Consider the following 26,901-nt stretch of genomic DNA (forward strand, 5'->3'; position numbering starts at 1 on the left):
ATTGATCCTGGTTTTATACCGGCTTAACTTCAGGGGAGTTTTACTGGTTTTTACTGAGGGCTAAACCTAGCTTAATAAGCTCTGTGTTGTGGAGATGGTTGAAGTATATAGAGAACTGTTCACCATCTGTGCAAAAAGGAACCAAGTGATCCTCACTAAAAATAGAGGAGACATTATAGCTTTTCCTTGCATTTAATCAGTGCTGATTAAGTATGTAAATGAGTTCATTAGCATTCAGAGTCATGCTCCGCTCTACTTCTCCATGCAACTGTACAGGTAACAGGCTAACCTCCTCCGTGTGCAATTAGGAATATGCTGCCACAAGAGCTTCCACAGTACAGGGCTGGACTGCGGCTCCAGGCTCTGCCGCTACCCAGGAGTTGAAGGGATGGTAAATGCTTCTGCTTCACCCTGCCACTGCTCAGGGCTCACCCTGGCACGCAGGGAAGGACAGGGACTCCCTACCTCGCATTCCTCGCTCTGGGCGGAAGGAAGCACAGGGAGTTTGTGGATCTTTTGTACAAGTGAGCTGGCCAGGAGGGTGGAGAGGGCATGCTACGTTGAGTTATAAGTTGCCCCCCACCCAGCTGAGCCAACAAGTTGCCCCAGAGTAACCATGACTTCAAATAAGCTTTGGTTTCTTCTTGGGATGATGCCACCCAGGGCTGTAAACTGGCTCTCGGGCTTCAGATCTGTTGCATCAAATACGGGACAACAAAGCAGGGGAAACTTGACTGTTATGGAAGCAGTTTCTGCCCCATCTCCCTGCAAAACCTCCCTCTGGTCCGTTAAACAGAGCGCTGCTTTAGGCTGGTGCAGCCTGCACCCGCTCTTCCCGTACCCAGTCTGGCATTTGAAGTGCCGCAGCCCCTCTTCCTGCCTCCTCCTTTACCACGACGTGTGTCCAGAAGGTCGATGGAAGGAGCAGCTTCTGAGCTGCCCACCGTGGTGGGTTCAGAAAGAGGGGAAGAGTCCCTGTGCCCGGACCCATCACTGTGGACGCTTGCGTAAAGGCAAGTCCTGCTCTGCCCTGCAGTGTTTTCAGACGGTTATAAAGTTGGAAGTTTACCCTGTTTTGTCACATTCTGCTAAGTTTCGATGCTCGCTTATCAAGGGGATATTGATTCCTCCGTCTCAGATGCTGGTCATTTGGATTCCCTTAATCCACAAGCAAAGAGCAACTGTTTTCCTGAATGTGTCCTGCTAAGATCCACTCGTCTGTTCATAGCCGCTCAGCTGCTGATGCTTCTGAGTCAGCCCGAGAGTAGAAAGAAGTGGGTCACTCGCAACAGAATTAAATGGGATTGCCAGCCAGGCCCCTCCAGAGATCAGCTCAGCTTTCTGTGTCATCCCCCTCCACCCGCAGCCCTTCGGTCTCCGTCAGTGTGTAAGGGTCAAAGTGTCACAACGTGCGAAAGGAAGCGCTCATTGTTCGGACTCTGAGCCGAGCTCAGGAAATGCAGGGTTTCAGCTAGCAGAAGAAATGAGCGTGCCGCACACCTTCCTCCAGCCCTTTGTGCTTGGGCTCGCTCCTCGGCCGCGCGTGGAATCGGGAGCGTTTCGTTCTTGCTCTTTGCTTGCTTTGCTGCTCTGCTTTAACCCCTCTCCCTGTTTTACCCCAGGGACTCAGCGGTTTCCAACAATAAGACTCCACACAATAGCTCCATCAGCCACATTGAATCTGTCCTTCAGCAGCTCGACGAGGCCCAGGTACAGATGGAAGAGCTTTTCCATGAGAGGAAAATTAAGCTAGACATTTTTCTTCAGCTCCGGATCTTTGAGCAGTACACCATCGAGGTAAGAACTGGCTCGGGGGCCGGAGGAAGGTAGACCTGGTGTGATGGAGCGGTGGGGGGGACCATGACTCTGCCAGGATACACGGCGGTCCTCGAAATCTCCGAAGAGTTTGATGATGCTTGTGGACTGGAACGACAGGGCGAGTAAAAGTCAGGTGTCACAGTAGAAATCTAGAAACCAGCAGTAATGTACTTTGGTGACATGTTAAGAGAATACGATAAGATAGGATCACGTCTGCTCAGCTGACTGCGTCAGCATATCTTGTGCTTTGGTGCCCAGTTTTGTAGCAGGCTGCTGGTATGTCCTCTGAACGTTTCCTTCTGACTTGCCGGTGAGAATTGCCTCTTCGGACATACTTCCCAGCACCGAGCCTCTGAGTAAAACAAAATATTGAGTACCAAAGCAAGAGATCTCTTAGAAAACAGGATACACGTGTAACAGTGATTTTTTGCAATAAAGGGTGAAAAAAGGAAACACGATGTTTTTCATCGAGGTTTTTATTTTGTTTCTCTGTTCACAGTGATATAAAAGTCTTACAGTGTTACCCTTGGACTGCTTTTTGAAAGGGAAAACTGGGTAGAAAAAACTGTTCAGTGTATTAAATGACTAAGGCATTCTTGGACTGAGTAACGTAGAAAGAGATTTGGAACCGATCTGTTAAACTATATACAGTAACACAGATTGCATGTGATACTAAGGACATGGATGTTAATTCATCGAATGTACAGTGTGTTAACATACATGGCCCATATGAGGTATGGAGTTGCTTCTGTTTTTTACTTGTGAGTGTCCCAAGCCACTGCTGGGAGTAAATCAACCTGTTAATGTGGCACTTTGTTTGAGGTGTTTTATGATAATATATTCCTGAAGGTGTCACAATTCAGAAAATGTTCTGGAGGTCTGTACTGACAGCTAATGGGAGCTCTAGAGTACTACAGCACACTTCAGAGGTGACAGTTTATTTTAAGTGATGACAAGCAAAGTCCTACGTGCAAAATTATAATGAAAAGCTGTGAATGTGAATTCCTGGATGCATTGATGCAAAAGATACAAAACGGTACCCAAGCTCTCCAGTTATTTCTGCACAGCTGGGCATCCTAGTGAAAGCTACTCTGTGATGTTTACTATTACAATAAATGTGAACAGTCTGATTAAAATAGTTCTTTGCATACCGTTTACCCACAAGCACTCAGGGACTTGCAATATACTGTGTGTGTATGTATGAGTATCAGCATACATGTATGCAGACGAGTATAAATACAGTATTTATATTTATGTTTATGCATGCATATTTATATTGTGTATGTGTATAAATATATGTGCTTTTTATATATGTATGTACATATATAAACATAAAATATACACCTGTATATGTGTACATACACATATATGCATATACACGTGTGTATGTGCATACACAAATAAATTGCACATATGATATGTTTGTGTATGTGGTTGCCTTATCAACATTCACCATTCAAATACCTGCCATAACTTTCGAATCTTGTATCACAAAATGACAAATGCTGAATATTTAATAACTCATTCTTCATGGGCATTTATTTGCATGCACAAACAATGCACTTTATTAGATTGAAATAAAATGTGCCTGTGGGCATGGAACAGGCATATATGTTCACCCTCAACATATACTGTATGGTTACAGTGGGGTCAGACGCTTTTAAGACCTCCAAACCGTGGGGATTATTCTAGACTTCATTACAAAACCTATTGGGACCAAGATCACAGTAGGGATTCAAATAATGCTCTGCAGGGCAAGATGGCTTCATAGTGCCTTCAGCCGTATAAAAGCAGCAGGCTTGGCCTTTATGCAGTGCTCCAGGCACTTCCCCAAGGTGGGTAGGTATCTTTATCTCATTTTTATTCTTCAGAAGCTGAGACTCAGAACAGTGATGGCTCTGGCTCAAGAACCATCAGTCAGTCAGTATTACAACTGAGTATGGAGTCCAGGTTTTTCTCTGGTTTATCCCAGTATGGATACACAGATGTCTGACAAGCAAATGTCAGGGTATAAAAAGTGAACATCTCAATTCCCAGTGCAAGCTTATTATTATTATTTATCAGGTTTTTAAAGTTTGGCATTTTGCTTAAGTAGGAACTTGAAGGTGAATGAGCCATCAGTGATGATTTGCTGATTATTATTATGAGAACATAACATCGTAGAAAATGAGGGGTGAAAAGGGACCTCAGGAGGTCACATCTAGTCCAACCCCCTGCTCAGTGCAGGACCAGCCCCATCTATACACCATCCCAGCCAAGGCTTTGTCTAGCTGGGTCTTAAAAACCTCCATGGATGGAGATGCCACCACCTTTCTGGGTAACCCATTCCAGTGCTTCATGAGAGAGATTTTTCTAATATTTAACCTAAACTTCCCTTGCTGCAGCTTGAGCCCATTGCTCCTTGTTGTGTTATCTGCCATCACTGAGAACAGCCCAGCTCCATCCTCTTTGCAACCCCCTGCAGGGAGTTAAAGGCTGCTATTAACTCCCCCTCACTCTTCTCTTCTCCAGACTGAAGAAGCCCAGTTCCCACAGCCTGTCCTCAGAAATGATGTGCCTCAGTCCCTGAACCATTTTCGTTGCCATCGGCCAGACTCTTTCCAACTTGGCTACATCCTTTCTGCAGTGGGGGGCCCAAAACTGGTCACAGCACTTCAGATGTGGCCTCATTAATGCTGAATAGAGGGAAATAATCACTTCCCTCCATCTGCTGGCACCATCCCTGCTAATGCAGCCCAGGATGCTGTCAGCCTTCTTGACAACAAGGGCACACTGCTGGCTCCTATTCAGCTTATTGTCCACTGCCACCCCCAGGTCCTTTTCTGCAGAGCTGCTGCTTAGCCAATAGGTCTCCTGCCTGTACCTGCCCACGGGCTTCTTCCATCCTAAGTGCAGGACTTTGCACCTGTCCTTGTTGAACCTCATGAGATTTCTTCTGGCCCAATACTCTGACCTGTCTAGGTCACTCTGAATCCTAGCCCTACCCTCCAATGTATCTACTACTCCCCCAGCTTGATGTCATCTGCAAACCTGCTGTGGGTGCCCTCTATACCATCTTCCAAGCCGTTGATGAAGATATTGAACAAAACTGACCCTTGGGGTACTCCACTTGATACTGAGTGCCAACTAGACGTTGAGCCATTGGCTACTACCCTTTGAGCCTGATGATCCAGCCAGTTTTCTGTCCACTTTACGGTCCTTTCAGCCAAACAAACTTCCTTATCTTGTGGACTTGTACATGTGCAGCTTTTCTAAATAGTCTCTAAGCTGTCCTTTCACCACTGTTGGCTGTTCACTTTCTCCCCAAGCTGTGCTGTTAGGTGCAGTGGTCTGGGAGCTGACCTTGCCTGTGAAGTTTGAAGTAAAAAAGGCATTTCTGCCTCCTCTGTCACTACATTGCCTCCCCCATTCAGTAAGGGACCCACACTTTCCCTGATCCTCCTCTTGTTGCTGACATACTTGTAGAAACTCTTCTTGTTACCCTTCACGTCCCATGCTAGCTGCAATTCCAGGTGTGCTTTGGCCTTCCTGACTTCATCCCTGCATGCCCAAGCAATGCTCTTATACTCCTCCCTAGTTGTTTGTCCAAGTTTCCACTTCTTGTAAACTTCGTCCTTGTGTCTTAGCTACAGAAGATTTCCCTGCTGAGCCAAGCTGGTCTTCTGCCATACTTGCAGTCTTCCTATGCAGGGGGATAGTTCATTCCTGCAACTTCAGTAAAGTTTCTTTAAAACACAGCCAACTCTCCTTGACTGCTTTCCTCCTAAGATTGGCCTCCCAGGGGATCCTGCCCATACGTTCCCTGAGTCCAAGTCAGCCTTTCTGAAGTCCAAGGTCCTTCCTTTCCTCAGGATGCTGAACTCAATCATCTCATGGTCGCTACTGCCCAAGTCGCCATCCACTTCTACATTCCCCACCAGTTCTTCCCAATTTGTGAGTAACAGGTCAAAAAGAGCACAGTCCTTAGTTGGCCTCTCCAGCACTTGCACCAGGAAGTTGTCCCCAGCACTCTCCAAAAACATCCTGGATTGCCTGCGCATTGCTGTCTTGCCCTCCCACCAGATGTCGGGATCATTGAAAACTGAACATCTGAACTCCCAATGCAAGCTTATTATTACAAAGGGATCGGTGACTGCATTTCAGATTTGGCAAAGGGAGCCTGCTGGGCACATAATTTTAGTTGTTAGAGACATTTTTTGTAATGTAGTTTTCATTTTAGAACAATTACAATATTTAATTAAGAACTGATCGCAGAGAATGGGAAAACTTTATATCCAGATCAGCCTAAGCAATGTGTACATCTGTTAGCCTTCAAGCAAGGAAAATAACTTGAGTGATGCTAAAAAGAAATTTGCAATTTGAAATGTATATTAAATGTCATATTTAGATTATATATCTCAAAAAGCAGCTGAATTGGCTCAAATTGACACAGGGATAATCCTTAGATACTAGATTGCAGGCATTTGTTTCAGATTTTATAAAGGCTCTTATGGGTCCATAATGGAACCATTATCAACATTAATACCACTATATTATCCCACTGTTAGTTTAGGAAACAAAAATATTTTTCCATCATCATAATTAAAATACTTGTAATGTTCCACTATTATAAACTTGGCAGCTAAGTGAGCAGAGAAATGAAGAACAGAAAATTATGCCTTAAGTAAAATGTTTTTTTCTTGAGTATGTGTTGCTTGAACTATAGCTAGGGGTACGTATGTTTTTAATGGCCCACATTCTCAGATGCACAAATATACCATGGTTAGGAGCAGAGACCATGCGGTGTAAATCAGGCATATGAATGTGAAGTCCACCCCTGTGATTCTCTGATTCCTCCTCTCTTGTGCTGTTGTAAGGTCCTTTCTCTCTTTCCAAAGATGACAGTGATACCAGCCTTCAGCCCGACCAAACCTCCTCGACCGTCTCATGTTGTGCCAGCCCTGTCCCGCCTCGCTGCTCTCAGACCTGCCATCTGCAAACTGTGGACCCAAAGTAGAGTGCAAGAGAAAAAGTTTAATGATTTTGCTGCAGAGTGAGTTAGTAAGCAAAGCTTTTCCCCTCTGGAGACAGCAAGCAAGCTGAAATGACTAACTCTTTGCCACAGTTTGCACAGAGACATTGATGGGAGCACGTTCTGAGGGCTGTGTTGCACTTTCAGGATCAAGGCTTTTGCTGTTCATGCATGCAATTCCAGTGTATTGCCTAAAAACTGCCTTACCGTTGTCATTTTGATAGCTGTATCTGGGTCCCCATTTGTTGTCACATCAGATGTCATCTTCTTGTCCTGACCTTCGTAGCTCTCGGCCTCTCCCATCTACTTAACCCATCTTTTAAGGAATTGTCCTTGGCCCCCCTTGTTCTGTATCCTTACCCCCACACTTCTTAGCTTCTCACATCTCCATGCCCTTTTCCACATAGTCCTCTCTGAATAGTACCACATATTCACAAGGCCCCTATCTCCTCCTTACAGGCCAACTTCTGTTAGGCAGCTTACAGAGGGAAAAAATGACCTGTACACAGATTGCCTGCTATTGTTAGTCCTAACTTTCCTTTTCCCTTTGTGCACTTATTTGACCAACACACAACTTGCATTTGGAGAAGGTACCTTTTCTGCTTAAGTATTTGGAAAGCATCTAGCACTTAGGGAATTGGTATGAATATACAGAAACAGCACTAAGGGCTTCATAGCCATGTCTATTTGGGTGTATACTGCCCTTCAGTATTATGCAATGTTTAAATAATCCAACCAATTCATTCTATTATTGTAGCCCTAATAAGCTAATATAATAGCTCTGATGAGGTGAGTAGTTGGCAGATTATTTGTACAGTATCCACGAAGGGTTATATTAAGTCTGTGTCAAAGACATGGCCCAGGGGCCAGCTCTGACTGCAGAACCATACCCAGCTCCTAGTGCTGGCCCTACCTGGGACCAGTCCAGCACCATCCTTCCCTCCGGCATGCTGGATCCAGCGCCTGCAGCACCTACTCTGGCTGGCCCAAGACTGCACTGCAGGTGGCATCCACTCTGGCCAGTCCAGGCTACAAGTTGCACATGATGCCCTCTCCAGCCAGTCTGGGATGAGCACCACATGCAGCATCTGTCCTAGTTTGGGCACTGTATGTGGCACAGCTCTGGACTAGCCAAAGCGGGTGCTGGATCCAGCGTGCAAGGGGGAAGCTCCAGGGCTCCCCCCCACCATATCCAGTGCTCACTTCAGCCTGTGTGGGATCTACACTGCACACTGTGCCCACCCTGGACTGGCTCGAGCAGGCGCTGTGTGCTGCTTGTGTTCCCGTGTGGCCAGAGTGGACAACGGCGCAGTCCCAGACTGGCCAGAGCGAGTGCCGCAGGAAAAGGATCCAGCATGTGGGGTGAACAGGGGAGCCCTGCACTGTTCACTCAGCCCACGGACAAATCCCATGTAATTCATCTGGCCTGGGAGCCAAATGATTTTGACACCCCGGCTGGAAAGAAAACAAGATCAAATGCAGCTAAGCGGAAATGATCAGAATGAAAAAATAAAATGTGTGTTTCTGGCTCACTTCATAGATAGTTTACAGAAACCACCTTCTAAGTAATGCTAGCTTCAGATGTGCAAAATGGGTTAAGGATGGCATTTGGGCCTTTAAAGAATCTTCTGTTTCACAGGGCTTGTGCCTTTCCCACTTCTGGAAGGTTATTCCTAAATGTTCCTTGTTCTACCTGCTTGTTTTTCTTCCTGGTTTACTGTTCAGCTGTCAGGAAAGCCCATCTTTCCCAAGGGCTCAGGAGGTCTGCAAAAATACATAGTGGTAACCCCTGCATTTTGATATAAGAAGAAACAGGAGTTGAATCTTTAATGGAAATGTCTTCCTCCAAAGTACTCGGTAGCCCTCGGAGATAAATGGAGGTTAATAGAAATAGATAAAAAACAAAGGGTAGAAAATGGGCTGTCTGAAAATCCCTTTCCCTATCACTGGCGCAGCTCTCACGTTTACTGGAAGTCTTCACTGCAAGGCTCCTATGAATATCCAAGCCAGTGGATAAAGCTGCTGTCCCCTGGGAAGAGCAGCTGTTGAAGGTCTGTTTGTCTGTTCAAGGGACATATGCCTCTGTTTCCTTGGCTGCCCCCGGTGTCTTTATAGAGAAGGTGCAAATTTAAGCCCCTTCCTTTAGCCTGAGGAAATAATTCCACCCTGTGTCGTATTTGCTCAAACCTCATTTCTATTTAGTACCATGCACACCTTTTCTGATACTCTTTTTCTATCTTACTAAGTGCATCTGCATGAGATGTTTACTGTGGAGTTGCCTAATTAGCTCTGCAGTAAGCGTTTCAGTGTTTACACATATGGCCCTATTAGGCCGCAGGAAACTAATAAACTCTGCAGCAGATTAGAACTTGTAAATGCAAGTACTATCTTGCTGCAGAGTTTTTTTACTCCACAGCAGTGCATGCATAGACACTGATTGGGCAGGACAGTGCTTCAGTGCAGGGGGTGCCTACCGGCTAAACCCGCACAGGATCACCCTTGTGCCAGCCACTCCGCAACATGGCAAGCCAGGTCGGAGCAGCACTCGGTGGCAGGGTGGTCCCATGGGCCCTCTGCTAGCCAGGGCTGCTCCGACCTGGCTCAATCTGCTGTGGTCCTGGGCACCCAGGAGCAATAAATGCTGGTGCAATGAGCACCAGCGTTTATTGCATCACATTAATATGCAATTGTAGATGTGCCCACAATGTGTCCCTTTTCTCTTCAACCTTACTTTGTAAGCTATCTTGGACTTTCCATGGAAGGTAGACATTTAATTGCCATTTGTGCATCTGAAAATCTTCCCCCCCTCACCACCACCCTTTTCTTTGTTCTTCCTTTGCTGATGAAATCTAAACTGCAGGCCACTTCATCTGTTTCTTTTTCAGTTCTTCTCACAAACATGGTCTGAGAAGTACCTTTAAGGTCCACTTCTAGGTTTCTGTGGGGATCGGAGCTTTTATATAAACTTCCCCACTTGCTCTGGGGTTTGGAGAGTAGACAGAATATTGGCAGAGGTAACTGTACTGCACAAACACCACCTACATCCATTTATTTAGGCGTCATTGGACCGTATCCATTTTGCAATGAAAGTTGCCATCTGCGAGCATGTTCTCTCCAAGCTGGATTGTTGCATTTTGTCTGCGGAAAAGGTATTCTCTCTACAGAGGAATGTGCTGCTTTCTCTTTTGGTGGTGGCAAACCAGCTATACTAGGCTAGACCCTCTTGGCTTCTGTAGGGCTTTCTGCTTCTTACCAGAGTCTGGGCAACTATTTGGCATTCAGCTCAAAGTCATGTCTTCTTTCTTCCTTCAGCCCTAACATACTGGATATTCTTTATACAGTGAGCACAAATGATTTGCTTTGACTAAATATGTGGATTCCAGATTGTGGCTGACCCCTGAAAATAGGCATTGCAGAGCCTGAAAGTCTCCAGGTCCCAAAGCAACAGCAGAGTCTAGCTTGAGACATTCTTTTCTAAACCCTGTAGCAGCAACCCGTGCTTTATTTAAGGGCTATACCTTTATTTAGGGCCAGATATCCCACATACCTTATCAAATCAATGTAAATGTGTAAAGGAAAGGGGATGTTATGCTCATCTAAGCTAATCTTCTGCATATGATGAACCAGAGAACTTCACACATTGTTTCCTACATCCAGGTTGATGGAACTGGATCATATATAAGCCACGTTTTATTCCAAATTTCAAGCCAGGTCTCTTTCCTATAACATGAACATAGTAACTCCAGAGAGATTGGTCTCAGCAGGTAAAAGTAAGAGACCCAAAGGACCATTTGACCTGCATTGGCAGACCTTAATGGAGATACTAGCTATCAATCTGCAATTCTCCTGTATTTGAACATACCCTCAAATCCGCAGATAAAACCTATAAATGTGTTTTGTCCTATATTTCAACCATAGTCATCTAAGGACTCATCATGGATGGTTCAGATGGCTGGTAGCATACAACAAATAAAGCAAGTTCAGTCCTGAATTATTCCATGCACTTGTTCTTTACTGCTTTCAAACATAGGCAACAACCCCGGCCTGTGGCCTTCCAACAACCTTCTCCCACGAAGAGCAAGACTTCTCCGAGCATGGAGACTCTCGTTGGCTCTGGCCCCTCTCCCTGGGCTTGCCCTGGAGGGAAGCTTCCCCAAGGCTTTCGAGGAAAGTTTTTAAACTAGGTGCCAGAGTCCTGCCATGAACTCTTCTCATTGAACACAAGGATGCCAGAGCTGTCATTTTTCCGTATTTCAAACCAGGGATCACATGATGTGAAAGCAGAGACTCCGGCACTCCAGGGAAATTGCTTTCAGCTGGTGAGGATGAGGGACCCAAAGGTCTCCCTCCCATGGACAACCAGTAACGCCAGGAAGGAACTTTTAGGTAGGGATTTGCAGCAGCATGCAGTCAAGGTCCATTTAAAGTTCATTTCAGCCCTGGAGATGCACTGGGGTCCTTTATACTTTACCTTTTCTCATGAAAACCCCAGGGTCACTAACATCTGTCACCTGTCAAATCCCATTTTCCACCACTCCCATCTTGTTGGCCCTGGTTTTCATCTTATCACATCTTGTACCTTTGATTTCACTCCTTGGCTCCTCTGGCTGTTCCCATCCGTCCCTGAACATGAATTTAGAAGGGGCTAGGAGGCAGCTGTTGGGTAGTCACTCACTTCACTGTTATTTACAACTCACTTGAGTTTCACTTCCCGAGTTTATAACATTAGCAAAATCTTTCAAGTGAATTAGCTGTCTGTTCAGAGGTGTGCAGGGTTTTTTATGGCTCTATAATGACTTATTGCCTACACGCCAACGCGGAGTTTCTTTGTTAGAAGTAAGGTCCGCAGATCTTGGCTCATAAAACAGGCTTTAAATAACAGGCATCATGAGAAAGATCCTAGGCTCTCCTGTTTGTCAGTTGTTGTTTTTTATTGTTTTTATGTGTAGTGATTTCCTCTTTCAAATTGCAGCTCATTGGGTTTGCACCAGAAAGTGAAGCTCAGAGTAGTGTCTAGAGGGTCTCCCCAAGCCAGAGTCAGTTGTTTATATCGAGGGTTTTGGGGACACTGTATCCGAAAGCACTGGAGCGAAATCATTGCAATGACATCCTTTTTATACTTCAGTAGCCCAGCTTCCCACTCAGCCACTGCAGTGCCTCTTTGTATCATCCAGAAGTGGGCGAGGGTATTGTCACATCATGCAGAGTCACCCAAAACCTAAAGCCTTGGAGAGAGAAAGGGACGGAGAGCTCTCTGCTCCTGGGAAGTATAAAAGTGACAGCTTAATTCACTCTTCCTCACTCCCCTCCCACTACTTGTCAGTCCACAGGCTTCGTTCTGCTCCTAGACCTGCTAAGAAGATGACAGCCCCAATATTCCCCTATGCCAGCGCGTGCCCTGCTCTCCATGGGGGACTGGAGTACTAGAGCTGAGATCCACTTCCTTCCCACCCCCACTGCCAGATCCCTGGTTCATGCCAGGCTTTGATCTCCCTTGATAACCCCGATTTTTGACTGCATCCAGCAATAATTGCAGGACGCAATGAAGAATCGGGGTTATACAGCAGTCGGGGTTATATAGCAAGAATCCATCTTGGTTCCCACACTGACTGTGTTACATTTCCCATTTTTCCTTCCCTTGCTCCCACCTTTCCTGCCCTCAGGCTCCAGGCTCTGGACAGCTTCGTCCCTGCATCTATATAATGCCCTCCTGTTGCACCTCGTCGTCTGAACTCCACTCGTAGACGTTTTGCTTCTCTTCCCACTTTCAGCACGATGTCTCATGTGCTTGGTACAGCAACATGTTTCCCATCCTGGCTCTGCCTTTCCAGGTCCATCCTCCACCTGCTTTCTATCAATAACCTCTTCTCTCCTAGTAGTTTCCCTACCTCCTTCTCTCTTGCCCTACCTCAGCATGTCAAATATCAGCTCATATGGGATCAGTCCCCATAAAACATGTCCTACATTATTTGTTCTTGCCTTCTGCCTCTCTTCCTCCCTTCCCACCTTCTTTTCGCAGCAAACCGAGTGCCGAGCTGGCATTCAACAAGAAGGCTGTGGGTGTTTACCATTGAATTTAGGCCAGGCAGGCAGGAGCCTGGGATCAAGAGCATCGTTTTGCAGCAAAATCCAGCCAGACCGGGATCAAAAGGGCAAGCAGGATTTAGATGTGAAATGCTTGCAAACGTATAATTGCCTGCCCACAACAGCTGCTGCAGCCAGGTTAACCTTCTTGGCCCAGTTTGTGAGCAAGGCACTGTGTGAGGGAGTGAAGGATTACAGCGTTGTTGTTATTGCTGCTGTTCCTGGTGGCATTACTGCTTCCGAGCTGTGCACTGCATCTGCACAGCCCCAGGAAGAAAGCTTCCTTTCCTCGGGGTGCTTCCAACTGCTGTTCGAGCAGCAGCGATGCTGATGGGATAAAAGAAACCCAGAATACAACAGATGCCACCATAGCAGCTCAAGCAGCAGGCGTTTGTGTGCGTTGCGATGCTGTAGCTCTGTTTTTGGAGCAAGATGCGCTTGTTCAGATGGCGACCAGGCCAAATATATTAGGATGAGGTGGGTTCTTTTCAGTCCACCGTGTGGGAATATGTGCGTGACCATACCCAAGTAGGTAAGTCAGGTGCAAGTACCATTGTAGCCACAGCAGCATGGTGCTGCAATACCAACCTGAGAAGCCGGGCAAATGTTTAAGTAGCTAACCCCTGCTGAGCCCCCACGCTGTTGCATCGATGGTACTGGCAGTACCCGAGACGGCTTGTTTAATGTTCTGTTCCCTTCTGCATGGTGGCTCGGCCCCAGCAAAGGAAGGAGACTGGGCTCTTATCCAAACTCTTGCATCGTCTGGGGGGTGCAAGCTCTCTCCTGGGAGAAAGGGGGAGGTTTTGGGGAGAGATCAGTTGAATCCCGTCAGGCTGAGGATGGCCGCAGACCCCAGATCTCTCTCATTCTGGATGAGTGCTCTACCCATTGGCCTATTATGTCCATCACAGGTGTCTGCAGCACCACCACTACAGCCCCATGGGCCCTGCTCAGTTAGGCACCGACACTGCATAGGAGGCCAGACACCCCCTGCACTCAGCATTTTCTACTGGCAGCTTTAGGCAGCTGTCTGCTTGGCACATGTATTTTTGTGAATCGGCCATCTCTGCGGCACCCAACTCTCCCCCTTGCCTGGGCGGGAGTTGCTCAGCATCGCTCCATTTCTCAGCATCGCCCTCCTGGGAAGGCAGGCTAGATTTGCACCTTCCAGAGAGGCTTGGCAGAATTCAATTTTTATTTTTTAAATCATTTCGACAGCTCAGTTCAATGGTTGTTTTTAAGCATTTATTTCGTTTTTTCTTTCTTATTTTCTTCATTGTCCTTTTTTTTTAATTTTAGGGTTGCACAAAATTCGGGGTGTGGGGGGCAGACAATTTAGTAACAACCTAGTATACTGTTCAAAGCTTTATAAAATCACATGTTAAAATAGAAAAAGGAAACGTCCATAAATCAATCTGGCATACTTGCTTTGAATCATTCTGTTCCTTTGGTAGACCATGCAGGGGCCAGGCAAGTGCGTATGTGTGTGCGTGTGCAAGCATGGTGTCTCCTGCTCTGGATTTCCTTAACTACATCCCAGATTTTTTTTTTTTTTACATCCCCTTTCTATAAATTTCAATGAATGCAGACAGAAATATTTTTCTGCGAGTCTGAGTGTCAAGTTAAATCAACATGTATCCATGTTTATCAATAAAAATCGAATCCTGCCAAGCCTACTTACAGGCTAACCAAAGAAGGTAGGTAGGTAGATAGACAGCTAAATAGATAGATAACACAAGCTTTTATGGTTTGAAGCTCACTTCCTTGGCAGCCTGCTAGGGCCAGATGCCTAATTTTTAAACTGGTCAAAGTCTAACTCTTAAGCAGCCGAAGCCTAAAACGGAGGTACCTTAGGCCTGTGTTAGTGAACAGAAACTTGCCTGCACTGCGGAGAGGCACACTCCAGTGTGACAGACCAGTATAAAACAGGAAATGCTATCAAGGCATCATGGTAATCCTTGGTACCCAATATACCATCCTGCCCAATTATAAGTGCTTCTTGAGGCAAAAGTCCTTCCCCAGTAACACAAGTACGGGATGCAGGGAAGCAGGCTGCACCATGCAAACCCTGGGACCAGTCCCAAATCATTCTGTCTGAAATATGAAGGCTCTTGAGATTTGGGGGGATTGGGATCACAGCCAGTGGGCGCATATACACATGCTATTAGCACAGAGCAATAAACTCCAGTGTGTGTTATGCCAAAGTTTATTGCTCAGGGGCACAACATTTGAACATGTGCCCAGGACTGCAGCACATTGAGCCAAGTCGGAGCAGCCCTGGGCTGGCAGGGAGCCAGGGGAGTCAGTCTGCCAGCCCAGGACTGCTCTGATGGGGAGGGGCTGGCTGGGGCATCTGGCGTCATGCCCCAGCCAGCCTGGTCAGCATGTATAGGTGTGCTGCTGCAAAGTAAAAAAAACTCTGCAGTAGGATTGTATTTGTATTTACAAGTACTAACCTACTGCAAAGTTAATTAGTTTACTTCATATTCCTCAGTTTCCCTTCCCACCATCAGTCTATCTCATTTATTTAGACTGGGGGCCAGCAATCCTTTGCCCCCTCAGGCTGGTGCATGTGACCCAGCCCCACCATGGGCTGCACATCTCAGACCCAGAGCTCCCAAGCCACCTGTGCTTGCTTTGCCCTCCAACCCTCATCGCAGCAATGGAAAGGGGCAAATTTTGCAGGAGAGGTAAGCACAGGTGTGAGAGAACAGCAGGGAAGATGGTGGAGGGGATGAGCACCATGGTGGTGCCTTTGGCTTCTTCCATGAGCCATATATTTGCTTTTCTTTATATTTTAGAAGCCCTTGACACTGAAATCTTGAGTACCAAGATTCAGTGCAATCAGCTGTGTAATCAACTTCTGAAAAGCAGGCTGTATAATGTGAACAGCGGCCCACAAACGCTGTAATTCGTTTAGCTAACTAGTGCAGTGGTGCTCAACCCTTTTGGCCGGTGGGTCAGATGGGCAGTGCCCAGGCTGTCTGTGGGCTCAGTCTGGCTGGTGGTCCACATCTGGCACAGGGCAGTTGCAGCAGGGCCCCATCCAGCCGTGTGGAAGAGGGCAGGGGGCATCCCAACTCCAACCTGGCCCCTCTGTAGAGGAAGGGAGAGGGCAGGGCCCAGCCCCATGGGGGGAAAGGGGCATGGCCCAGCTGCAATCCAGCTCCATAGGGAGAAGGAGGTTGACTCCAGTGGAGGGGAAGGGGACTTAAGCTGGCCCCACAGGGGGAAGGGGGCATGGCCCAGCCCCATACAGCCTGGGGGAAGGGACATGGCCCAGCCTTATCCAGCTGCAAGGGTCGGGGGAACAGATGTGATGTGGCCCCAACGTGGTACATGGTCAAGGTTTAGGAATTTGGCAGGGGGGAGGGCAGCCATATTATTGCCACCATTCCCCTTGCCGCCAATCTGTTGGCAGCCCCACAAGTTGGATATCTATGGCTCCATGAGCCACATTTGTACCAGTCTCTCTGCCTTCTGTGGGATGCAAAAATCTATTGAGATGAGGAACCTCTTTGGGTCGCTGCCCATTTTCTCTGCTCCACCTACAACCACCTTGGCAGATCAGCTGGGTGAGAGACTCACAAAGATAGTTCCTGTTCAGAGCAAATGGGCAGATGTAGAATGGAGATTTTACTTTGAGTATGAAATCAGTAAGAGAAATTAAGTGACACATGTAGGATTTCTTATTCCTTCCTATTACTGTTATTTATAAATACTTAGCTAGCTTTCCCAGTGCAAATGAGCATGTCTACAGGAACCTGGGAAGTCAGTTGATTCCCTTGGCTCTCAATGTTCAGATGTCTGTGTTTCAGCAGCTTGGCAATCCATGCAATGAGCTATGGCAGGCAGTGCTCTTGGTAGCTAATAAAAATAAAACCTCCTTCATCTCCAGTAAAATGATACCCTTTTCTATCGGCTTGCACAAGCAAAATGGGCTTCACAGGGCATCTTGAGTACTGCTGCCATTATTAGTGGTATTCTTTGCCCACTTGAAGATGCACATGTTTGCTATGTTGTCTGCAGTTTAAAATGCAAAAATAGGCCCCTGTCTCCCTTAATATTAGTAGAGACTTTTTCTTCTGTAAAACCCTTTCTGGTTTTCCACCAAGACTCCTTTCCAATTTTCACCATGACTACTGAGCCCTAGAGAAGCAATTCCTGGAATGGAAAAATCTGCCAATAAGCCACCACGTTGCAGAGACTCCAATTAACTCAGGAGTGCGAGTGAATCGGGGGCCATGGGAATTGGGAAGGGGGCCAGAGAGACTGTAAACAGAGATCATTATTATTTGAAGTGAATTGAGTGCAATGGGCAAAGGAGACAGTGGAATAAAAATGGAATTCCCTCAGGATTGTCTGTGCTTTGCCTTTCGCCCCACAACGTTGGTCATGAGTTTGTGAACCTGTTACTGATTTGAATGAGGTGGGGGAAAAAAACACCCCAAAAATGGTGTGCCTTTTTTTCCCCAAAGACAACTCTAAAAAGTGCTTGCATTTTTATTTAAAAAATAAATAGCTGTCTTTTCACTTCCTGTCCACAGCCACATGCAAAGAACTTGAAGCCGGAAGGCCTCATTTCTATTCTGGGCTCTGCCCAGGGTTTATTTCAGTATCCTTGGGAGTATTGTTGAAGCTAAAATGGTTAAATATGAGTGCCTGAAGTTAGTCACGTGAAGTACATATTTAGGCAGCCATAAATCCCACTGATTTATTGGAAAACTGTAGCTGCTTAACACTTCAGAAAATCACTCAGCTTTGACAGAGGTCCGTATCTACAGATTTAGATGGATTCTATTTAGAAAATAGAAAATCATAGAAAATGAGGGTTAAAGGGACCTCAGGAAGTCGCATCTAGTCCAATCCCCTACTCAAAGCAGGACCAGTCCCAGCTAAATCATTCTAGCCAGGGCTTTGTCTACCTGGGTCTTACAATCTCCATCTTTGGAGGGTTTTATCATCCCTCTAGGCCACCTGTTCCAGTTCTTTACTACCCTTATAGTGCAAGAGATTTCCTAATATCCAACTTACACCTCCCTTGCTGCAACTGGAGCCCATTGCTCCTTGTTCTGTCATCTGCCCCCACTGAGAACAGTCCAGCTCCGTCCTCTTTGGAAGTACCCTGCAGGGAGTTGAAGGCTGCTATTAAATCTTCCTTCCCCCCCTTAGCCCATTCTCATGAGTTATGTCCCCCAGCCCCCGAACCATTTTCGTTGCCCTCCGCTGGACTCCCTCCAACTTGTCCACATCCTTTCTGTAGTGGGGGCCCAAAACTGGACGCTACTCCAGATGTGGCCTCACCAGTGCAGAATAGAGGGGAATAATCACTTTCCTTGACCTACTGGAGACACTCCTACCAATGCAGCCCAGGATGCCATTAGCCTTCTGACAACAAGGGCACACTGATGACTATATCCGTCTTATTGTCCACTGTAACCCCCAGGTCCTTTTCTGCAGAGCTGCTGCCCAGCCAGTCAGCCCCCAGCCTGTCCCGGTGCAGGGGATTGTTCCAGCCTAAGTGCAGGACTTCGCACTTGTCCTTGTTGAACCTCATGAGATGCCTTTTGGCCCAATCCTCCAAATTGTCTAGGTCACTCTGAATCCTAGCTCTGACCTCCAGCTACACCCCACAGCTTGGTGTTATCTGCAAAGTTGCTGAAGGTGCAATCCATCCCATCTTCCAGATCATTAATGAAGATATTGAACAAAACCGCCATTCCCCCCCAATGTAGGCATCTCTCATTGGCCTCCGAGGCCGGACAAACTGACATTACACATCCGTTATTATTTCAGAATGGTTTGAACCCATCTGATTTTGCACAGGCCTGCTTGCCCAACTGCATGATTTGATTACTGTTCCCCTGGCCCCCCAGTCCCCACTCTGCCCAGTGCTTTGGTGTTCTTGCTTACTGCATGCAGCTTCAAAGTAGATTGGTCACTACTTGGGCAGGGACCATGCCTTCCTTTGTGACTGTCCAGAGGTCAATGCAATAGGACTCCGACATTGATTGTGTACTTTGGGGCAATAACTCAAAAGAAGTAATAATAGACTCGTGCTAGACTCATCAGCCTGAGTACCGTAATGGGGAACAAGGCAAGGTGGAACAGAGGAAGCTGAGCTTGGCAACCTCAGCAAATAGATAGCTGGAGACGATGTGAGGCAAAGGTTAAAACTGAGAGCGGAGGTTCTCTTCTTCATTTCGGCACTGACTCACTGTGATGTGTCAGTAGACACGGCTTAAGAAAATCCCACCTGTGTGAGCACTTCAAGATCCACCGAAAAGAGTGCTGCATAAGGGCCTGCTCCAAAGCCCATTGAAGTTAACAGGCTCCTCACTGATTTTAAATGAGTGTAGAAGGTAGGATGGGGAAGCACCAGAGCCATGAACTGGTTCAGAGGAGCATCAGCTTTTGTAAGCAACAACCTGCATTATCAGATGCTAAATGTGGGTGTGATTCTTGATGTAAAACCATGATATGTATCCAGTTGAAATACTTAAATTGGTCAATCCAAGCTTCAAATGTCTTGACATGCAAGTCCCTTGATACCTCTCTCTCCAAACAACAGTTCAGTACTAGGTAGGCTATATTTTTGTCTATTATAATTCAGCAAATATATTTATTGTATATTTATTGTATATTGTATGTTTATTGTTAACTTGGTTTCAGGGTTTAAGGGAAGCTGCTTATCATTTAAAATGTGTAGATAGGACTGAATAAATAACAATGTGTTCCATCTGTGATATTTAACACACAATTTGTCCCAGAATGTGTTTAATATGTTTAAGGTGCTTCAGTGATTCAGTACAGGCTTAATTATGTTCCTACCAGTATCACAAATTATATTGTAATTGTGATAGCATAACCGATTATTTAAAAATTGAACTCAAGTCAGAAATTTGATGTCTGTTTGCAAGGATGCCAGAATGGGGCTTTTCTTAAAATTATCTCTGGAAGATGTATTCCCCCCCCGACCCTCCTTTCAGCTTTTATGTTATTTTTGACAAATTACCCTTTGTGTTCAGTTAAAAAAAAAAAAAAAAAGGAAAAAATGATGCATAATGTGGCTCTCATCTAAAACCTAGTGAAGTCTGTAATCGCCTTTTAATTGATTTCAGGGTGCTTTTTATCAGGTCCAGAGTTTAAAGTATTATCAGGATCCAGATTCTGTTTTGAAGTAGACTTCTTGTTGGCCTCGGTACAAACCGTGTCTGCCTTTTTCCTTTGAAGGTAACGGCAGAGTTAGACGCCTGGAATGAAGATTTGCTGAGGCAAATGAACGATTTCAATACTGAGGATCTCACTCTGGCGGAGCAGCGCTTGCAGCGCCACACGGAGCGGAAGCTGGCCATGAACAACATGACCTTCGAGGTTATCCAGCAAGGGCAAGATTTGCACCAGTACATCATGGAAGTCCAGGCTTCAGGTAAGCAGGGCGGTTTGCATCGTCGCTTCATCAGCTGCTGTCCAGCAACCGCGTAGGTTCTTCCGTCCAGAGACACCTTGGCATTGGGGTTGGTTGGGAAAGTGTGGATCAATGTTTTTGGTCAAAAAATTGGAGTTAATTGAAACTGAAATATGTCATGGCAATGGATCAGCGTGGATGATTATTGGGAAGGTTTCACAGGTCCGACGTGTCATTTCTGGCCCATATCGGAGAATAACCAAAAGCCCCTTGGGAATGAAATCATATTCAAAACCTGGAATTTTTTGTGAACCTTGCCTTCTGTTTCTCTATCCTTGTTTTCCAGCTCGTCCTAATTGCTTTATTTTCAGTGTAAAAAAGGAAATAAAGTAAATCATTTTATAATTTGACCTTCCAAGGTGCACTTGCAAGGAAAGAGAGCTGCTTGCGTATCAAGGCTTTCCAGGCACATAGGTGTAAATGGCTGTCTTGAATCATGTACACAGAGAACCTGCCGGGTACCTTTTATCTTGCCTCTCAGCAGGGGGATTTGATTTCCAGCATGCGCTGTGAATCCAGATTTTTGCATTCTCACCTGGGGGATAAGATCACTCCCATTAATCTCCGCATCCAGTCTGTTGTTATTTGTCACATGCTGTAACCTTCTCATGTGCCTTGAAAGAAGCACAGAGCAATCCCCCCGCTTTTAATTAAGATAAGAGGCCAGAGTTCGGGATACAAATAAAAGTAATTTAGTTGGTCTCCTCCTGTTGCCCTCTGATGTTTTCAACTCTGGGCACCCCCGTTGGAAAAATTGTTGGAAATACTCAGCATGATTTGGCAGGCTATGTTGAACAGAGGCTTTGGAGAAGCTAAGAGGCAACCTTGCACAATAGTGTGTTGGCCTGAACCAAGTGTGCGAGCTTGCACAGCATTTGCCAACCCTGCACCTGGTTCTGTGCTTTGCCCGATAGTCCCTGCTTTTTGTTCTTTGGTAAAGTTGCCTCAGTCAATCTGTTAAGAAGCTACGTTTTTTTATCCTGAAAGTATCTGTGTGGGTAGAGCCGTGGGAGGTACAGGATGTGATCCAGAGCAGAGCTCAGGCAGGAGTCTGGTTGATTGATTTTAGAAAAACTCTCGCTCCGTGTTTGTTCAGACCTCTAACGCTGCAGGAAATTAGAAACAACATCTTTGGAGTCCAAACAAAAGATCAGACATGAAACAGGGTGAGATCTTAAATATTTTTAGAAGATAATCGTGGCCTCCCAGGGTAATGTCCATGTGTATTTGAGAAAAATCATTTGCCCCCAAAGGCCAAAAAAAAAAAAAAAAAAGAAGCAAAAATCCAAATGAGTGTAGCTGTGGTTTCATCAAAGGTTATGTCCATGCCCGTTTTGCATGGAAAACTGAATATTGGGAGGATGGCTTAATAAGGGAGACCTGTTGCTCTTTAAAGACCGCTGTTCTTTATGTTGATAAAAGACAGCTATACGCCATGCAGATTGTGCTTAATGTTGTTCTGTCACTGGATTCTCCATAGACATGCTCATGGGCAAGTCAGGAGATGGTTGTTTTTCTGGAGAGAGCTGCAGATCCCTGAAGGGATCTGAAAATCAGCCGTTGTCATTGTTTTCTCCTGTGCATTCTCGCCAGTGCTGCACTCAACAATTAGTTGAAAATGCAGATGGTGGTGCTATAAATTCATGGTTCTGCAGGAGCATTCAATAGCTTTTCCCACTCCTAATCATACCGCCCTCCCCCCTTCTCTTCTCCCTTTAAAACTTGACAACCATGGGATTCAGTCCGTTTTGACTGTGATTTCTTTCATGGGGTGGACTTGGAAAGGTTTATTCTAATAAGTCTGCCAGACAAATGCACTCTCAGTAGGGCTAATATCCTTCAGATGCTTTAATCTGACACACATGGATAAATGAGATCAGAATTAACCTGATTTCACTGTAAAAATATTTGTTCTCAACAAGCTTTGTATTTCATTATTTCCTACAAACTCTCTAAAAGCCACACTGTGATCTCTGAGGTCCTTAATTCAGCCAAATTGCAAGTCTTGAGGTTTTGCTGAAAATGCATGTCCTTCAGGAAGCAATTTTATACATTGAGGAGACTTGCTAAAGGCCAAGGCTGGTGAGCAAGTAGCTATTATTAACTGAATGATTCTGTCTTCATTCATGTAACTTTCTACTCAGGTCAAATAAGGCCTCCAAGAGAAATGGATGTAAAATGAGAGGGTCAGGATTTTCAAACATAAATGGTGATTTTTTTTTGAGGGAGCACCCAACTTCAGCAACCTTCAAGAGACCTTTTTGCAGAAAGTATGGCCTCAGATTGATGAAAAGGAAAAATGTTAAAGTTGTCATAAAAGTCAGCCCCCAAAATCGCCATTAGTTTTTGAAGATCTTGGCCTAGGTCTTGCATCCCTCCCTGATATAACTCCACTGCCACCAGTAATCACGCATTCATGTATTTCTTTGGTGCACACATTAGTTGTTTCACTTCTGCTGATCAGCAGGTGTTACCATCTGACAACTGATTACAGGTGTGTCGTAATTCGTTTGATGGTCCTAGTCTAGCTCCTAGGAGACGAATGTTAAAACTGCATAACGACTGTCACAACTGACACTAATTAACAACACTGATGCTGATGAGTCAAGATGCAAATGGGCCACTCTGGAGACTGAACGGCCTTCTTTTTTCCGGAGAAATGATGTGTCTGTGTTAGGGGTGAAGGCAACATTGAGGAAAATTTGTACAGTCGTGGCCCATCTTCTAACTGTTCAGTTCAGGAACAAATCCGTGTCCATTTTGACCACAGATCTGTAAGGGTCAAACTGTGATATCTTCACTTATGCTGAATAGTTTCTTATATTGCAAAAAGCCCAGCTGAAGTCAATGGGAATATTCACGGTGCAAGTTACTTGTCACTGTGAGTGACGAGGCAACAATTTGACTTGAGCGGCCCTTTGTTTTTTAAGCTACGTATGCCATCCTTGAGTTGACTCCAAGTGAAATCAGTGTAATTAAAAACAAGGATGAATTCAGCCCATAAACCATGCTAATGTACACCCAAACCAATCCACTAAAGGCAGCGGGGCCAATCTTCAGCTGGTGTCAGTTGTTGTAACCCCATTAATTATAACAGAGCTATGACAGTCTGCACCAGCTAAGAGGTCTCCCAGTGGGATTGCCCAGATTATAAGGCAGTTAAGATGCAGTTGCAGTGCTTAAGTCCATTAGTGAAGAAAATGATTAGATAGGTGCTTTATGCATGTCCCATTTGTTTCGACATGATTTAGGTTTGTGATTGTAGCTAAATATGCGCAGAAGTCCTTTTCCTGAATTGGGGCCTAAACCAGCACAAGCTACGTGTCTTTAAGTGTTCGTGAGTAATTCTTATCCAATGCAATTTGTGTCCAACCTGCTTGGAACTGAGGATTTTTAATGACCAAATCTAATCTTAAAATGCCTGGAATTTGAATCTTGGGAATTTCTCCTTCTGATCAGTTCAGCTCTGCATGTGGATTTTTTTTTTCTATTATAATTCAGCAAACACATTTGTTTGTAACTTCGTTTCAGGGTTTAATGGAAGCCGCTTACAACTTAGGTTGTGCAGATAAGGCTGAATAAATAACAATAAATGCACTCCATCTGTGATGTTTAATATACAGATTTTAGCAAAATGTTATTATGTGCAAGACGGTTATTTATTAGCAAAGACATAATTATTCTGCTACCGGTATCACAAATTGAGCTAGCAAAATTGTTTGTTTAAAAGTTGAACTCACGTCAGAAATTTGATTTCTGGCATTCACGCAAGCCTATTTTTTTTTTTTAATGATGTGTCAACTCCTTCTTAGATTTCATTTTATTTTAACAAATTGGCCTTTTTATAGCATTCCTCTAACTTAAAGCATCATGCGAAAAATAATGTACAGCTGATTCAAGACCTTTTGAAATCCATGGTAGTCTTTTCATTGATTTCCTAAGGTTTTGGATCAGGCTTTACATGAGTATATTAACTTTAAAACTCTTCAGTTGAGCAAAGGATCCAGGAAAAGGAGTACGGGGGGCAAAACATTATGCTTGTAATTCCATCAAAGTAAATCCAGTTACTCTACTGTATTTTTTTCCCTCTGGATCTATGCTAGTATCATGGAGACCTGCATTGTATTCATGTTGTTGTGCTTATGGCCACTCATTTTTTTTTTTTTAAATCAGCTTAAAAACACTAATTGCCAGTCTGTCCGTAGTCCCTTCGGGGTTTGCTGAACCAATCTATTCAGTAGTCCCTTGAGCTGAGAAAGATGGCAACTGCCTTCACTTGATTGAACAGTCAGTTGTGCTTTCCTGTGATCAAAACCCCATGTAAAAAATGTTCTGTGGTGTGAAATTATTTCAGAAATGCAACATCAAAATGCTTTATGTTTTACAAATCAACCTTTGAGGAGAATGAGCTCTCTTTGCCTGCACCGGCATTGTAGTATAAATCTGCGTGACATATGACAAGCAAAAAAGGGCAAATCATTCATCACTAGGGGAGCAGTCGGAGGATACCATCCTAGGCAGTTTACTGGTTGCTGCTGATGAGTTAGTACAATCAAGTGCACACCAGCCGTGTGTGCATGATGGAAAACTGTGAGCTTGATATCAAATAGGTACGGGGAAGTCAAGCATGCAAAACTCCAGCCATGTCCTAAGGACATGGGACCATATGCAAGCTAATTGAAACAACAATGCAGGATGCCTGGCAATTGAAAAGAGTGGTGCTCACGAGAACAGAAGCGTAAATTAAATGTGCAGATCCCGAATGTGAAGCCGGGGGCAGTCCACCTTCGTGGGTGATTAAACAGCTTTTTCTCGTGTTGGCTGGACAAGAGACCTAGCTAATCACTCTCCCTCCCACGTGCCTTTTATGATAAAACCAGAAACCAGAGGAAGCAAGGAAGGGTTGGCACTGCGTTGTTTCGCTTTTAGTTCAGTCCTTTGCAGATATCACCGTGACAGAGGTGGAAAGCGCAGGGGGCTGGGGCACAGAAGGAGAATTTAGTTGCACGTTATTCATCTAAATGTAATTTCCTTGTTTCCTGGACAGAAGCTTCCAATTTGCACTTTCTTCATTTTTTTTTCCCAAATCTTATCTTACAAGATATGATCACTTTATCTTCTCTTTATCTTACAATATCTTTTTTTTATTGTATATAATAACATCACTTAGAAGCAGATTATAGTGTTTTCCAATTCCAGTTGCAACCGGTAAAATTCCAGATGACTTTGGTAGAAAAAGAGTCAGGCCCGTACTAGTGTATTATTACATGGACTACAATGATGTTGCATAGAGAGGCTAAGCCAAACGCTCTCCATTATACTGGTAATATGCCATTGCCTCTGTTAGACCCCTGTAACAAAGAGGACAACATGATGCTCTGTATTGTGTTCACAAGACTATAATACGCTAGGACAGATCCTTAGGTCTAATTGTGTACGTCTGATGTAGGACCAAAAACTCAGGAAGCTTAAGGCGTATGTCCGTTCCCTGAGTTCAGAGCTGGTTGGAGACTCTTTTGTCCCATGGTGCAATTTTGAGCAATTTAAGGGATGGCTTAAGTTAAATAAGCGATGTCCTACAGACCATCCTGCCAGCTGGGGGTTGCCAGAGTGCAAGGCACTACCCATAACCCCTCTGTTATGGGCACACTGCCGCCCACCTACCAGCTCCAAGTAGGGGCAGGAGTTAACACATTTTCTTTCTTTCTCTCCTCCTTTGATTGTGCAACGTGAATTGTGAGGTACTGTAATGAAATGAAGTAAACTGCAGTCTTTGATTATTTCGACTTCATCAGGCTTTTTTTTTTAAATGCCTAGCTCCACAAATGTTGGAGTCAAACCATGTCCTAGTGGCCATTTGCAGGTGACCAAGACAAATAGCTTTCAGCACAGAAACATCCCTTTATAGGAAATTCAACTGCACTAATAGGCAAGCCCATGCGCTACAAAAAACCATGTGCTATCTGAGAGTTTAGCAAGAATAAATCGCTAGGAGAGGCTCACCACAATGCGGCAAAATTCTTCCGGGCTGCAAACATGCTTGCAGAAGGCATTGCAAATAAATGAAATTGTCTTTTGCTCTCTGTGTTGCTTTGTCTTAGGCATTGAGCTGATCTGTGAAAAGGACATTGATCTTGCAACGCAAGTGCAAGAGCTGCTGGAGTTCCTCCACGAGAAACAGCATGAGCTAGAGCTTAACGCCGATCAGACTCACAAGCGGCTGGAACAGTGCCTGCAGCTCCGACACCTCCAGGCGGAGGTCAAGCAGGTCAGACTCTATCACAGCCATTAAACTGTGATGGCTCAAACGGGTCTTGAAAGCAGTGACAAGGCAGGCAGGCCCATAAGCCTGTTGCTGCCAACTTGTCTACCTTTCAAGGTACGCAGCGTTCATCCCTTTCCTTCGCAGTATTGGTCAGTTCCCGGGTCTCCAAGCAAGCATGGACAAATAATAAATAGTAGGGTTTCTTCGCTCCTTCATACGTGTGTAAGGTCCATGACTATTCATAGGATTTATGCT

General features: G+C 45.1%; 1 protein-coding gene across 6 annotated transcripts in view; it reads left to right on the forward strand.

Moving 5' to 3' along the window:
- Positions 1-26,901, forward strand: part of KALRN (kalirin, RhoGEF kinase) — a 750,361-nt gene that overhangs the window by 464,361 nt on the left and 259,099 nt on the right. For all 6 annotated transcript variants that reach the window (XM_019553787.1, XM_019553783.1, XM_019553780.1 and 3 more), the window contains exons 13-15: positions 1,623-1,797; positions 20,147-20,342; positions 26,483-26,649. In XM_019553787.1, coding sequence (XP_019409332.1) covers positions 1,623-1,797; positions 20,147-20,342; positions 26,483-26,649 — 538 coding nt within the window. The remainder of the gene's footprint in view (positions 1-1,622; positions 1,798-20,146; positions 20,343-26,482; positions 26,650-26,901) is intronic.

Source organism: Crocodylus porosus, unplaced genomic scaffold (genome assembly GCF_001723895.1).
Source record: "Crocodylus porosus isolate Cpor-Errol unplaced genomic scaffold, CroPor_comp1, whole genome shotgun sequence".
NCBI lineage: Eukaryota > Metazoa > Chordata > Crocodylia > Crocodylidae > Crocodylus > Crocodylus porosus.